At 38.5% G+C, this 13,337-nt stretch overlaps 1 protein-coding gene across 1 annotated transcript; it reads right to left on the bottom strand.

The window, feature by feature from the left end:
• Positions 1-6,871: 6,871 nt before the first annotated feature.
• On the bottom strand, positions 6,872-8,732 carry LOC127986318 (phospholipase A2 inhibitor and Ly6/PLAUR domain-containing protein-like). The gene is made up of 5 exons (XM_052588602.1): positions 8,666-8,732; positions 8,466-8,585; positions 7,966-8,091; positions 7,660-7,770; positions 6,872-7,552 (listed from the first exon to the last, which is right to left on the bottom strand). The coding sequence occupies exons 1-5, from the start codon at positions 8,712-8,714 to the stop codon at positions 7,152-7,154; spliced, it is 807 nt and encodes a 268-aa protein (XP_052444562.1). The 5' UTR covers positions 8,715-8,732; the 3' UTR covers positions 6,872-7,151.
• Between the last annotated feature and the right edge of the window lie 4,605 nt (positions 8,733-13,337).

Below are 13,337 nucleotides of genomic sequence, written 5' to 3'. Positions count from 1 at the left end.
ATGCCCCCGTGTCCCAGACCGGTGTTTGCCCCTGCGCTGCATCTGCAGCAGCCTCAAGCAAGCAGCACCATGGAGCTGGACGTAGGCAGGCTGCCCCACCCCTCCTAGCCCCCTTCAAACCTGGCGGTGGGTGGAAGAGCAAGAGGCTCCAGAGAGGGAGGAAGCTGCTATTTGGAGGATGGTGAAGGCACCTCTCCCTCCCCTGTAGGAGGAGGGCCGGGTGGAGAATCTGGAAAATCTCAATGAAAGAGTGGTTTTCTCTGTCCCTGTGTCCTGGGAGGGGATGAAGAGTTGCAAACGGACTACACTTTTCCATCTTATCCTTTTCCATTGCCGGTAGACAGCAGCGGACGGTTCAAGAGCGTTAACAAAGGCAATAATCATGTACCCTCTGCCAACCTGTGGAACCAGGTAAGCAGTGCTCCGCACACTCAGACCCTTCTTCAGTCTGCTCACAAGCCACCCTAGTTGTGTCCCTGCGTTCCACCTCGCTGCCCCACTCCAGGTACGGTGGTGGTTCCTCTGGTCCCGCTTGCACTGTACCTGGGGCCCATCTCGCTGGCCTCTGCAGACCATCAGCCTTGGCTATGCCCGGCATTTTTTTTTATTGTCTTTTTTTAGTTTTGATATTTATACACAGGATAGAAAAAAAGTAAGTAGAACAATTATGGTAATAATAATAAGAGTAATTAAATAACACAAGGGGGGGGGGGGTGTTTCTTGACAGCTGGCTTATACTATCACAGTCTAGGGATCAGTTGTGAGCACAGGGACCTGGTGCTCCGGCACCTCAGCCAGTTGGGTCTTTGGGTCAGATGGGAAAAGAGCAAACTCTCCCATATGCAGAGGATCTCTTTTCTTGGTATGGAGTTGTATTCGGTCAAACAGACTGCAGAGAATGGTAACTCCATCCCCAGATGGTACAGCTGATTTGGAGACGTTTCAGAAACGTTTTCCATTCCAGAAACCTCTTACTGCCAGCTGTTCTACTCTCTGACCAAGGAAACACTCGGCATGGACACACTTACACAAAGCTGGCCATGGGGTCTGCGCATGTATGCGTTTCCCCCAGTGAGCCTTCTCGCACAAACGCAGTGCAAGGTAAGGGAGGATGAGGAGCAGGTTCTGCATGTGGCACCGTATTGGTCCACTCGGACCTGGTTCCTGGAACTAATGCTCCTCACGACAGCCCCTCCCTAGCAGATTCCTCTGAGGAAAGATCTACTGACTCAGAGATGGAGCACCATATGGAACCGCCGTCCAGACATCTGGAAACTTCATGTCTGGTCCCTGGACGGGACGCGGAGATTCTTAGTGAGCTACCCCAAGGGGTAGTGGACACCCTATCACTTCAAAATTATATACTGTCTCAGACTACATTACATTCACATTGGTGTTTTAGGAATCCAAACAAATTTGAATATAATAATTTATTTTATTACTATCATTCCTGAAAATGAATATTTCATCGGTATAATATTTTGCTTTACAATACAGCAGGGAAATTACAATATATTTTCCCCAATTTCTAAACTTGGAAGATCTATTTTGAACTTGGATTGCAGTCACCACTAGCTGTCAATATTACATACTACATGTTTGGTGTATATATGAGAAGTCTGTCGGTTGTGTGGGTATCACTGCCTAAGAAAAAAAAATAATTTAAGTCAACTCCTGACAATTGTCACACTAAATGATTGTTAATGTCTTCAATGTAAATATTAGCAGTTGTGAGTTACAGATTGTGTGATTTTGTTTCTAGAGTTATGGGACTGTTACGTACTTGAAATTGTCTAGGGCATGTACCGCAACATTTATATATTAACGTACTGCTGAAGGTGGGGATATGGTGGAAGAACACATGACAGACTCTTTTAAAGGGAAAATTAGACTGGGCTTTATTCTCAACAAGCCAAAAGGCCACTGGACCCAGTCAAAACAACAATAATGTGCGCTTAATACAATGTGATATAAACAAAGACAAAACAACAAACAAACAATAAATGGGAAAAGAACAAAAAGTGGCGCCTAAAGGAAAGAACAAAATATAACAAAAATATCCTTAATCTAAACCTAATCTAACCAAAACAAAAATGTAGAACACAAACCGAAATCTTCAGTGCATCCGGCACCCTAACTAAATTACCTATAAAACAGAAATACAAAGGATGGCGCTCACTCCTTACCTAGTGTGTCTAACAAATCATCGGCTACGGGTGCAGTGTATATCGCGATATACTAACCTGCGTTCTCTTCCCAGAATGGCAGTTTTAACAGATATCTCAAAGCGAATAAAAAGCTAGACACAAACTAATCTCGCCCATGTTAAGGCGTAACAAATACTTAGAAACACAAACACAAAGCACATAGCACACAACTTAATTGGCGGGCAGAAACAGTCAAAACCTCAGTTTACAGCAGATAAACTCATTCCGCTATAAAGCGCTCGATTTACCACAGAGGAGTTCACAGTGTGCTCCGGAGAGAAAGCATGAATGAACACATAACCCGTTTTAACCAGCTGGGCAGCCTCCGATTGGCTCTGAAGCGGCGCCTTGATGATGACTGACGTCCAACTCGGCCAATCACAGCAACCTGTGAGCAGAGAGAGTAAACTAGAGACAGAGAAGATAATGAGCATAACAACCGACACGTGCTCAATACACCGGCGTGCACAGATCAAAGAAAACAGAATACGCGTGGAGCGTAACACCTCCCCCCTTAAGAACCAACTATATGGCATAGATCAAACATATAGTTGTTCAAACAGTGATCAAATCCCGCAATAAGCAACTCTAGATAGTGCGTCAGCTATAACATTTTCGACGCCTTTCTTATGTTTGATTACCAGGTTATAACCCTGTACAATCAGAGACCAGCGCATCAAGCGTTGATTCAGATTATACATACGTGACAGAAAAACTAGAGGGTTATGATCTGTAAACACCATGACTGGAATGTTTCTTATGGCTTCTAAACCGTTGCCTATAGGCTTCTGGCACCAACTCATATGTACGCAAAATTGCAGCTTTCACTACCTCATAATTCACGCTATCCTCTACGGACAATGTAGCACAAGCATCTTGAGCCTTACCAGTCAACTTGCACTGTAAGAGCAAGGGCCAAACCTCTTTAGGCCAGTGAAGAGTTGATGCAATCCGCTCAAACACGCTAAAATAGGAGTCAACTTCTGTTTCACGAAACTGCGGTACAAGAGAAATATGTCTACTGACATCAAAATTGGTCCCCATCGAGCCAGCCCCCGTCGAAACATCAGCTGGCTGTAAGGGTTGCACAACTGGATCCGGTGTCACTTTAGCTGCACTCAATTCAAGCTCACGCAGCTTAACCTGAGTCTCCGCCTCAATTTCGAGTCGGCGAACTTCAAGTCGAAACTCCATATCAGCCCGACGATCTTCTGCCCGTTCACGCGACTCCATTTGGACTCGTGCTAAGCGGACTTTAAGCCGCACATCACCTTCTCCAGACTCAGCAGAGCCCGGAGAAAAAGGCTCAAAGGGCGGCAGAGCGGCCTTGGCACCAGAATCCTCTACCTCAGCCATTCCACCTCGCTCTGCTTCGCCAGGGCGACCACCAACACCTTCAACTACTGCAGGCAACACTAAAACACCTAGCTCCACCAACTTTTGAGACACAGTATACTTAATCTCTCTTTTTAGCCGCTGCCTTGAAACAGCAATCTGATAATGAGCAGCAATACGCAGCAAGTCATCTTTTCTACTTTTATTTAACTGCTCAATTGTAGGTGCACTGACAAAAGTGTCTAAATCAAAATCAGCCATACTTCTGAAACTAAGGTTTTAAACCCCACACACTAGTTACCACCTCACACAACACTAACTCTTCAAAAAAAACTGAACATGGATATTCCACCATCCACACCAGCAGTAATTAATATCTCTGGAAAATATAAATATAGAATTTAAAGATCCCGGACGAGCCCCCATTTAATGTTACGTACTTGAAATTGTCTAGGGCATGTACCGCAACATTTATATATTAACGTACTGCTGAAGGTGGGGATATGGTGGAAGAACACATGACAGACTCTTTTAAAGGGAAAATTAGACTGGGCTTTATTCTCAACAAGCCAAAAGGCCACTGGACCCAGTCAAAACAACAATAATGTGCGCTTAATACAATGTGATATAAACAAAGACAAAACAACAAACAAACAATAAATGGGAAAAGAACAAAAAGTGGCGCCTAAAGGAAAGAACAAAATATAACAAAAATATCCTTAATCTAAACCTAATCTAACCAAAACAAAAATGTAGAACACAAACCGAAATCTTCAGTGCATCCGGCACCCTAACTAAATTACCTATAAAACAGAAATACAAAGGATGGCGCTCACTCCTTACCTAGTGTGTCTAACAAATCATCGGCTACGGGTGCAGTGTATATCGCGATATACTAACCTGCGTTCTCTTCCCAGAATGGCAGTTTTAACAGATATCTCAAAGCGAATAAAAAGCTAGACACAAACTAATCTCGCCCATGTTAAGGCGTAACAAATACTTAGAAACACAAACACAAAGCACATAGCACACAACTTAATTGGCGGGCAGAAACAGTCAAAACCTCAGTTTACAGCAGATAAACTCATTCCGCTATAAAGCGCTCGATTTACCACAGAGGAGTTCACAGTGTGCTCCGGAGAGAAAGCATGAATGAACACATAACCCGTTTTAACCAGCTGGGCAGCCTCCGATTGGCTCTGAAGCGGCGCCTTGATGATGACTGACGTCCAACTCGGCCAATCACAGCAACCTGTGAGCAGAGAGAGTAAACTAGAGACAGAGAAGATAATGAGCATAACAACCGACACGTGCTCAATACACCGGCGTGCACAGATCAAAGAAAACAGAATACGCGTGGAGCGTAACAGGGACGATTGGCCAAAGATTAAGCAAACATGTCTAACTGTTTGTGGGGGAAAAATAAATAGAATTATACATAAATCACTCATATATATGGTTAGACATGTTTGCTTAATCTTTGGCCAATTGTATGGAGTGATTTTTTTTTGCCAATATTCATCAAACAAATCCAGCATTTTCTCTCAAATATAGTTTTGTATTTGCAAATCACTTTGCATTTATTTGAAAGGGCGAGTTTTTCTTTTAACGCGTAGTATGGAATTTTTGGCCACAAGGGGTCACTCAATCAAAATAATAACATAAGACATACTTTGATAACATCAGGAAAGAGCGTAAGGCTCATGGGAGTTGTTGTTCATTGGAACACGCGCTCTGTCGCTCCCTGTCATTCCTCACTCATTCTAACTTAGTATTTTGACAATCACGTCTTTTCGAAAGGAGAGATATAGACGGTTTCAACGGCAACAACATAAACAAACGTTACTGCGCATGAGCGCTTTTGTGGACATAACTTAACTTCAGGTAGACTCCAAATAGAATCAATAACAACAGCCAAGTCCCTCTAGAGTAGATATTTTTTGATAACAAACAAAATGTTTGCTGCTTGGATCAGGCGGACTTAATGAAAATGCAATTCATTATTTGCCAACAGTAGATGTTTTAAAGCATAGACATAAAGCGCAAGAAATAGAGGTTTCCCCAGTAACAGCTGTAAACAAAGCAGAGCTGGTACGCTCACACGCTGCTTTATCAGGCATATAACATACAAGTCTTTCTTCAGATATACAGCGATATAAAAACACCCGTGCCTCGCTTTGATATTTAAACATATAAATGTAAGGAATTATTATTATTAAACGTGCAGTACTTAACGTTACTCAATTAAGCCTTTTAAAAAAAAATCAGTTTTAAAATTGTGGTGAGTCTCCAAAAATAAATAAATGTATGGGAAACACATCCCACACCACAACCACCTAAGCCCAACTTCAGTCTACTCACCACCTTGCCTTTAACTGCGTTTGTAGATGGCACCGCAGCCAGACCGATATACACAACACAGACCGGATGTTAACTTAGGTCCAGGTGTGTGCGCCCGTTGAAACCGTCTATATGAATTATGAGACCCCTATCAAATCAATATTCCATCTAGCTAGTAGTAATATATGTTAAAAAACAAGGCCGCCTTTCGTTAATAATTATAATTACATTAAACTATGATATCGAACAAGTTAGAGAACTGCATTTGAAGCTACTTTATTCAGCTAGATATAGAACAAATGTAGATTTACATGAGAGCTAGTCCGTTTGCGTTTTACACAAGACATCATATCGTTTCACAAAATATACGGATAGATACAGTTAGCTGAATGGATGCATACCTGTTTATCAGAATGCAAGCGAGTTCGGCATCTCTCTGTAGTTTCAGCTTGTCACGAAGCTCTCGGAAATGCAACTCCAATATTTACCCGTGTCTTGTAGCTTCTCTTGTCCCAAAACCATCTCGGGTCATTTATTTCACCCATGCGTTTGCGCTTCACAGAACGTGTAGGCAAAGCATAATCATGATCCATAACTAAGTTATTGATTGAGGTTTAAGTACGAATATAAATATAAAATATAATAGTCTCAATCAAGGCTACTACTTTTTCTTCTTCGTCTCGTCTTTGTTTCTGTTCACCTTTGTATTTGGCGGTTCCGCAGGAAGTTAGATAAACTAGAGGGGTCAAAGTTTATATGACGCCATAGACGGGCGACAAAACGGAAATAAAGAAACGTGCCGTGTCTTCTAATTAAACTATAATTTTCTCCGGATTTGAAAGTTCGTGGAAACTGTCGGGATGATGTAAGTACACAACTAAAAAATATATATAACAGAGATATAGTGATTTCTGCTATTTTTAAAGCAGAAAAATTACATATTGCACCTTTAAAAAACAAATTGTGTTTATTTGCAAAATGCTGGATTTGTTTGATGAATGTTGGCACAAAATTAGCTCCATACAATTGTCCCATAATGCTAGACACAAAACCAAACACACACACACACTAACATACAAATCTAGCAACAGCAAACAATGCATTCAAAACTGTTTTTTCACTTTCCAAAATGTTTTTTTTTTCATGCACACACGTCATAAGAAAAGATGTGTCTACCAATCAACAACAGACAATAGTTATCTGTTAGTAATAGTAAAAGTCTATTTATCCTACTGCTCAAAATTTGCTTCTTGTTTTATTATTGATTTTTTACTTAATTAAGTTAACAATCAATAATAACATGAAGCCCTGGGTGATACTCTTAGCACTGTTACTACTCTGGGGGACTTTCTGAGTGACGCTCTGAGTGACGCCCTGAGTGAAGTTTTGAGTGACGTTTTGAGTGACATTCTGGGGGACGCTCTGAGTCACGCTCTGGGGGACGTTCTGGATTGAGTTCTGGATGATGTTTTGAATGATGTTCTGTATATCATTCTGGATGACATTCTGTGTGACGTTCTGGGTGATGTTCTGGGTGACATTATAAATGCCATTACACAAGTCCCCCTCACAACATGAGATGCCATAAACACTACTAAAAGATATGTTGGCATAATCACAAATAGATTTAGAGACACAGCCTTTTAGAAGCCATGGTTTGTTGTAATTCACTGATGAAAAGAAAGAAAACAGATGTTAGTCTAAGATAGCAATCGGTATCAGACATTTAAAATGAATAATGGAGAAACTAAATAACAACTTGAATCTTGATTCTCACCTGTCATTGAAATGCAATAGTCTTCACTCCCTGAACAGTTCACTGTGTTTGAGCATTTCTGAGCATCACAATAGTAACATTTCTTTCCATTGGTAGTGTTAGTGCTGGGATCTACAGGAGGGAAACAGGAGGGATATTTTTCGTTCTAAATATGACATCTAATGAAACAACACACCTTTAGCTGCTCCATCAATTGGTAGAAAATCAAGTTGCACTATGCATTTTATTCCATACTAAATATCATATGGAAGTAAAATTAGTTTTAATCTAACATATTGATTCTGTGGTCAGTATAATGTATAATACCTGGAGCATATGTGACGTTACAAAGGTCAGTGTCACAGCAGGAATAAGAAACCTGTGCAAACCCGTTGTTCATCGACCCACTTGTACAGTTACCAGCACAATATCTACCATTCACTTTAGTTGAACCTAAAACACATGAATAATACAGAAAAGTCCAGTTCAACTGCTCATTATTTTGATGGAAATATATAATTCTTTTAAATATGTACAAGTAGAAAGCTTAAAAAAAAAAAAAAAAAAAAAAAAAAATTATATATATATATATATATATATATATATATATATATATATATACATATTTTTTTTTTTGATTGAATTTTTTTTTATAGCAATAAAAAAATTAAATAGCAGATATCTATATAGAATATTCTGTAAAATATATAAAAACAATTAGCAGTTCTGTGAGAATTTACATTACCATTGTTTCAACAGAATTAAATAATACCAGCATCTGTATCAGTCAAATATAACAATATTTCAATAAATCATATTAGACTTACCAACTTTCCATACTGTTGTTACATTCATGCACTTGGAATATCCACTGGGACATGTTATATTCCCAGGATCCGCACAAGAACTCGTATCATTCCTGCACTGATAGCAGCTGAGAGAGTGTCCTTCAGTAATAAAACAGAGAGAAACATCAGGGATCTGTATTTGAACCCAATAACAGTAAATGTATGATCTGTCTTTGTACCTGCAGTGAAAAGAACGAACAGAAGAAAAGCTGAGATTTGAATATCCATCTTTGATCAGGAGGTGAATGAAATGTTTCAGTTTGAGTGCTCTTTTTATATCTTATCAGAAGGGGAGGGGCTTTATGAGAAAATGAAAGTTTAACAGAAGAAAACAGAGAATGAATAATTCTAAATAACCCAAATAGCAATAATGACAAGACATAAAACAATTGATCATGTTACTATTAGTCTACACTGCAATGTGAAGAAAGGAAGTCGAAGAAAGGGTCTGATTCTTGGACATAGAGCATAAATTTGGCCTTTAAATATGACAGACATTGAGTGCATGACAAAATTAAGTTGTGTGATAGAAATATGATAATATTTTGTAATTATCATTTAAATCAGACTATTTTCAGACTATATGTTTTCCTCATCTCAGTACAACTTTAGTAGGTTTCAAAGCAGAATATGGCTTTGTTCTGAGTTTCATATAGAGCTCCACAGTAGAGGACACCAGGACATACTTCATGCGTATCAGGCAGTGTAGCTAAACATAATGAGTAATAGGAAAAGATTGTATATATCAATATTTCTATGAATATGATATGTCATATGAAAATGTTTTCATGTTATTGCTCTCATTATTGTACTTATCTAAAAAATAAAAAATAAAAAAATATTTTGTTAGTACACGTTGCCCCAAGAACACATTAATATGACAATAAATACGTACATTGATTGTATCAGGAACAAAATAGACTTGAACCTAAAAATTACTGTTATATATATATATATATTAAATAAATCTCCATTTCTATCTTATGCTCCAACAATGTAATCATGTAAAAATGAGAAAATTACTAAAACTTATTTTATATGGTTCTCAGAAGAATATCATTGTATTTTATTTTATTTGTAAGTTAATAGGGCTTTACCAGAAAAACATATGTAACCAATGAACATGAATCCACCCCCTAAAATAGTTTGCCCAGAATGATTGCAATTTGAACAGGTTACACTCTACTAGAAGAAAGAAGACATACTGGTTTGTAATGACATAAGTGTGAATACATGAACCATACAGTATATCCTTTAACACATAACCAGCATCACATTAGTTTGTTTTAGATGAGGACATATTTACAGTATAAACCTTTGATTTCGGTTATGAATGCTTCAGATATGATCCACGTTGGGCAAGGTGGAAAAACCTTGGAAAAACCAAGTCAAGACCAGTTTACATGAGCTTTTCAAGCCAGTCAAGTCAAGTCACCTTTATTTATATAGCGCTTTAAACAAAATACATTGTGTCAAAGCAACTTAACAACATTCATTAGGAAAACAGTGTCTCAATAATGCAAAATGATAGTTAAAGGCAGTTCATCATTGAATTCAGTTATGTCATCTCTGTTCAGTTAAATAGTGTCTGTGCATTTATTTGCAATCAAGTCAATGATATCGCTGTAGATGAAGTGACCCCAACTAAGCAAGCCAGAGGCGACAGCGGCAAGGAACCGAAACTCCATCGGTGACAGAATGGAGAAAAAAACCTTGGGAGAAACCAGGCTCAGTTGGGGGTCAGTTCTCCTCTGACCAGACGAAACCAGTAGTTCAATTCCAGGCTGCAGCAAAGTCAGATTGTGCAGAAGAATCATCTGTTTCCTGTGGTCTTGTCCTGGTGGTCCTCTGAGACAAGGTCTTTACAGGGGATCTGTATCTGGGCTCTAGTTGTCCTGGTCTCCGCTGTCTTTCAGGGATGTAGAGGTCCTTTCTAGGTGCTGATCCACCATCTGGTCTGGATACGTACTGGATCCGGGTGACTGCAGTGACCCTCTGATCTGGACACAGACTGGATCTGGTGGCCACGGTGACCTCGGAACAAGAGAGAAACAGACTAATATTAGCTTAAATGCCATTCTTCTAATGATGTAGCAAGTACATAGGGTGTTATGGGAAGTGTTCCTGGTTTACCTAATTAATGCAGCCTAAAAATTATTTATTTTGATATTGAAAGCACATGATAATGTTATGTGCAAGCCAGGTTAAAGAGATGGGTCTTTAATCTAGATTTAAACTGCAAGAGTGTTTCTGCCTCCCGAACAATGTTTGGTAGGTTATTCCAGAGTTTGAGTTTGGAAAAATACAGTTTTACAAATGCTAGAAACATGGCTTTCTAAGGAAAGATTGCGATCAAATAGCACACCTAGGTTCCTAACTGATGATGAAGAATTGACAGAGCAACCATCAAGTCTTAGACAGTGTTCTAGGTTATTACAAGCAGAGTTTTTAGGCCCTATAATTAACACCTCTGTTTTTTCAGAATTTAGCAGTAAGAAATTACTCGTCATCCAGTTTTTTATATTGACTATGCATTCCATTAGTTTATCAAATTGGTGTGTTTCACCGGGCCGCGAAGAAATATAGAACTGAGTATCATCAGCATAACAGTGAAAGCTAACACCATGTTTCCTGATGATATCTCCCAAGGGTAACATATAAAGCGTGAAGAGTAGCGGCCCTAGTACTGAGCCTTGAGGTACTCCATACTGCACTTGTGATCGATATGATACATCTTCATTCACTGCTACGAACTGATGGCGGTCATATAAGTACGATTTAAACCATTCTAATGCACTTCCATTAATGCCAACAAAGTGTTCAAGTCTATGCAAAAGAATGTTGTGGTCAATTGTGTCAAACGCAGCACTAACATCCAATAGAACTAATAGAGAGATACACCCACGATCAGATGATCATTTGTAACTCTAAGGAGAGCAGTCTCAGTACTATGATACGGTCTTAATCCTGACTGGAAATCCTCACATATACCATTTTTCTCTAAGAAGGAATACAATTGTGAGGATACTTCCTTTTCTGTTACTGTAACCAGACAGCCCCATCCATTGAACGCACAATACTCTTAGACTCAATTTTATTTCAGAAGTTCATTATGCTGCTGCGCTGAGGCCGGAGTGAAGCCCAGACCTCATCTATTAGAAAACCTTAGATGACTGGAAGCTGTTAACGGCTACTGAAAGATCAACTTTATATTAATGCTTGTGGAGTTGCATTAATATAAAAATTAAGTGGACACAGGAACATGAATGATCAGGTGTTCACATGCTTTACTTTTTTTGAAAAATAAATAAACAAATAAATAAATAGTTTAAAAAATGTAAACAATACAAACAAGTTATTTGTCTTAACTTATGTATAATAATAATTTCAGAGATTCTCATCATAGCTACACGTTGAATCAAGTGATGTCAGCCAGCTTTTAGTCACTGCATGTGATGGTCGTCAGTGAACAGCTTTTCAGTGCATACTGACAAACAGGTGTTGAGGAATGTGTTGCTGTGGTTTTTGGAGCTACAGTTTTCTTTTTTTTTTACAGCCTTTAATTCATGAAGGCATTTATCTCTTTTATGTACTGTGTTTATCAGATAACAGTTGTTATTATTGTTACAGAGAACTCAGAATAGCAGAAGAAATGCATCAGTGTGTGTTGTGTGTCAGTGAATGTGATTGTGGTGTGTGTGTGTGTGTGTGTCTGTGTGTGTGGTTGTGGGGGTATCACTGTGTAGGAAACAATCATGAATCTTTGGTTTAGTTTTTTCTTCTTCTTGTAGTCACTGTGTTTTATATTGCATTTCAGCTTGATATATATATATATATATATTATGGTGCCCGTAAAGTGATTGTTCGGTTTACTTAATTTTGTCTTGGCCACAATAACTCCTGGGCACGTGATAATATGTCGTGGCCACGAGATCATTTTGTCGAGGGAACAACAACCATTTCTAATGGCCACGACTTCTTATGTTGAGGGAACGACATGTTTTTCTCATGGCCACGAGTTTAATGTGTAAACAAACCTGCGTGACCATAGCAACCTGGGATTATCAGAGATGGATTCATTCATATTTTAATTTGAATTAAGAAATTATTATATTATTTATACATATAAAATGTATGCATTTACATTTTATGCATTTATGACATTTTATGTTAATGTCGAACATTTACAGTACACTATTATTTACAAAAGTATTCAGAATGTTAAGTAAAGAGATCGAAATTGAAGCAAAAAAATGAATATAAACAAAATGTAAAAAATATAACCAATAATAATAATAATAATAATAATAATAATAATAATAATGTACACATATTACGTGGGAAAAACTATCAGTTAATGGACTGACAAGACTGTAGGATGGATAAAAAAAGTTTGTATATTTTATTATACACTTTGTCATATTCATTTATGATAAACTTCATTTGAATGCTGACGATCGCATGTTATACAGCCCGGTAGCCAAAGGATACGGTTAATATAATAATAACTCAATTCAAGATAAAATATGAATGAATCCATTTTTATGAAAATCCCGGGTTGCTATGGTCACGCAGGTTTGTTTACACATTAAACTCGTGGCCATGAGAAAAAACATATCGTTCCCTTAACATAAGAAGTCGTGGCCACGAGAAATGGATGTTGTTCCCTCGACATAGAATCTCGAGGCCACGACATAAGAATGTCGTTACCTCGACAAAATGATCTCGTGGTGACGACATATTTTCATGTACCCACGAGTTATTATGTCGTGGCCATGACAAATTTAAGTAAACTGAACAAGTCATCTTACAGGCACCGTATGACAAGCGTTTTTTTTTTTTTTCTTTTCT

The sequence above is a fragment of the Carassius gibelio genome, chromosome B21 (genome assembly GCF_023724105.1).
Source record: "Carassius gibelio isolate Cgi1373 ecotype wild population from Czech Republic chromosome B21, carGib1.2-hapl.c, whole genome shotgun sequence".
Lineage (NCBI taxonomy): Eukaryota > Metazoa > Chordata > Actinopteri > Cypriniformes > Cyprinidae > Carassius > Carassius gibelio.
Note: the sequence above shows the minus strand (reverse complement) of the source record. Positions and strands in the feature narration are given on the sequence as shown.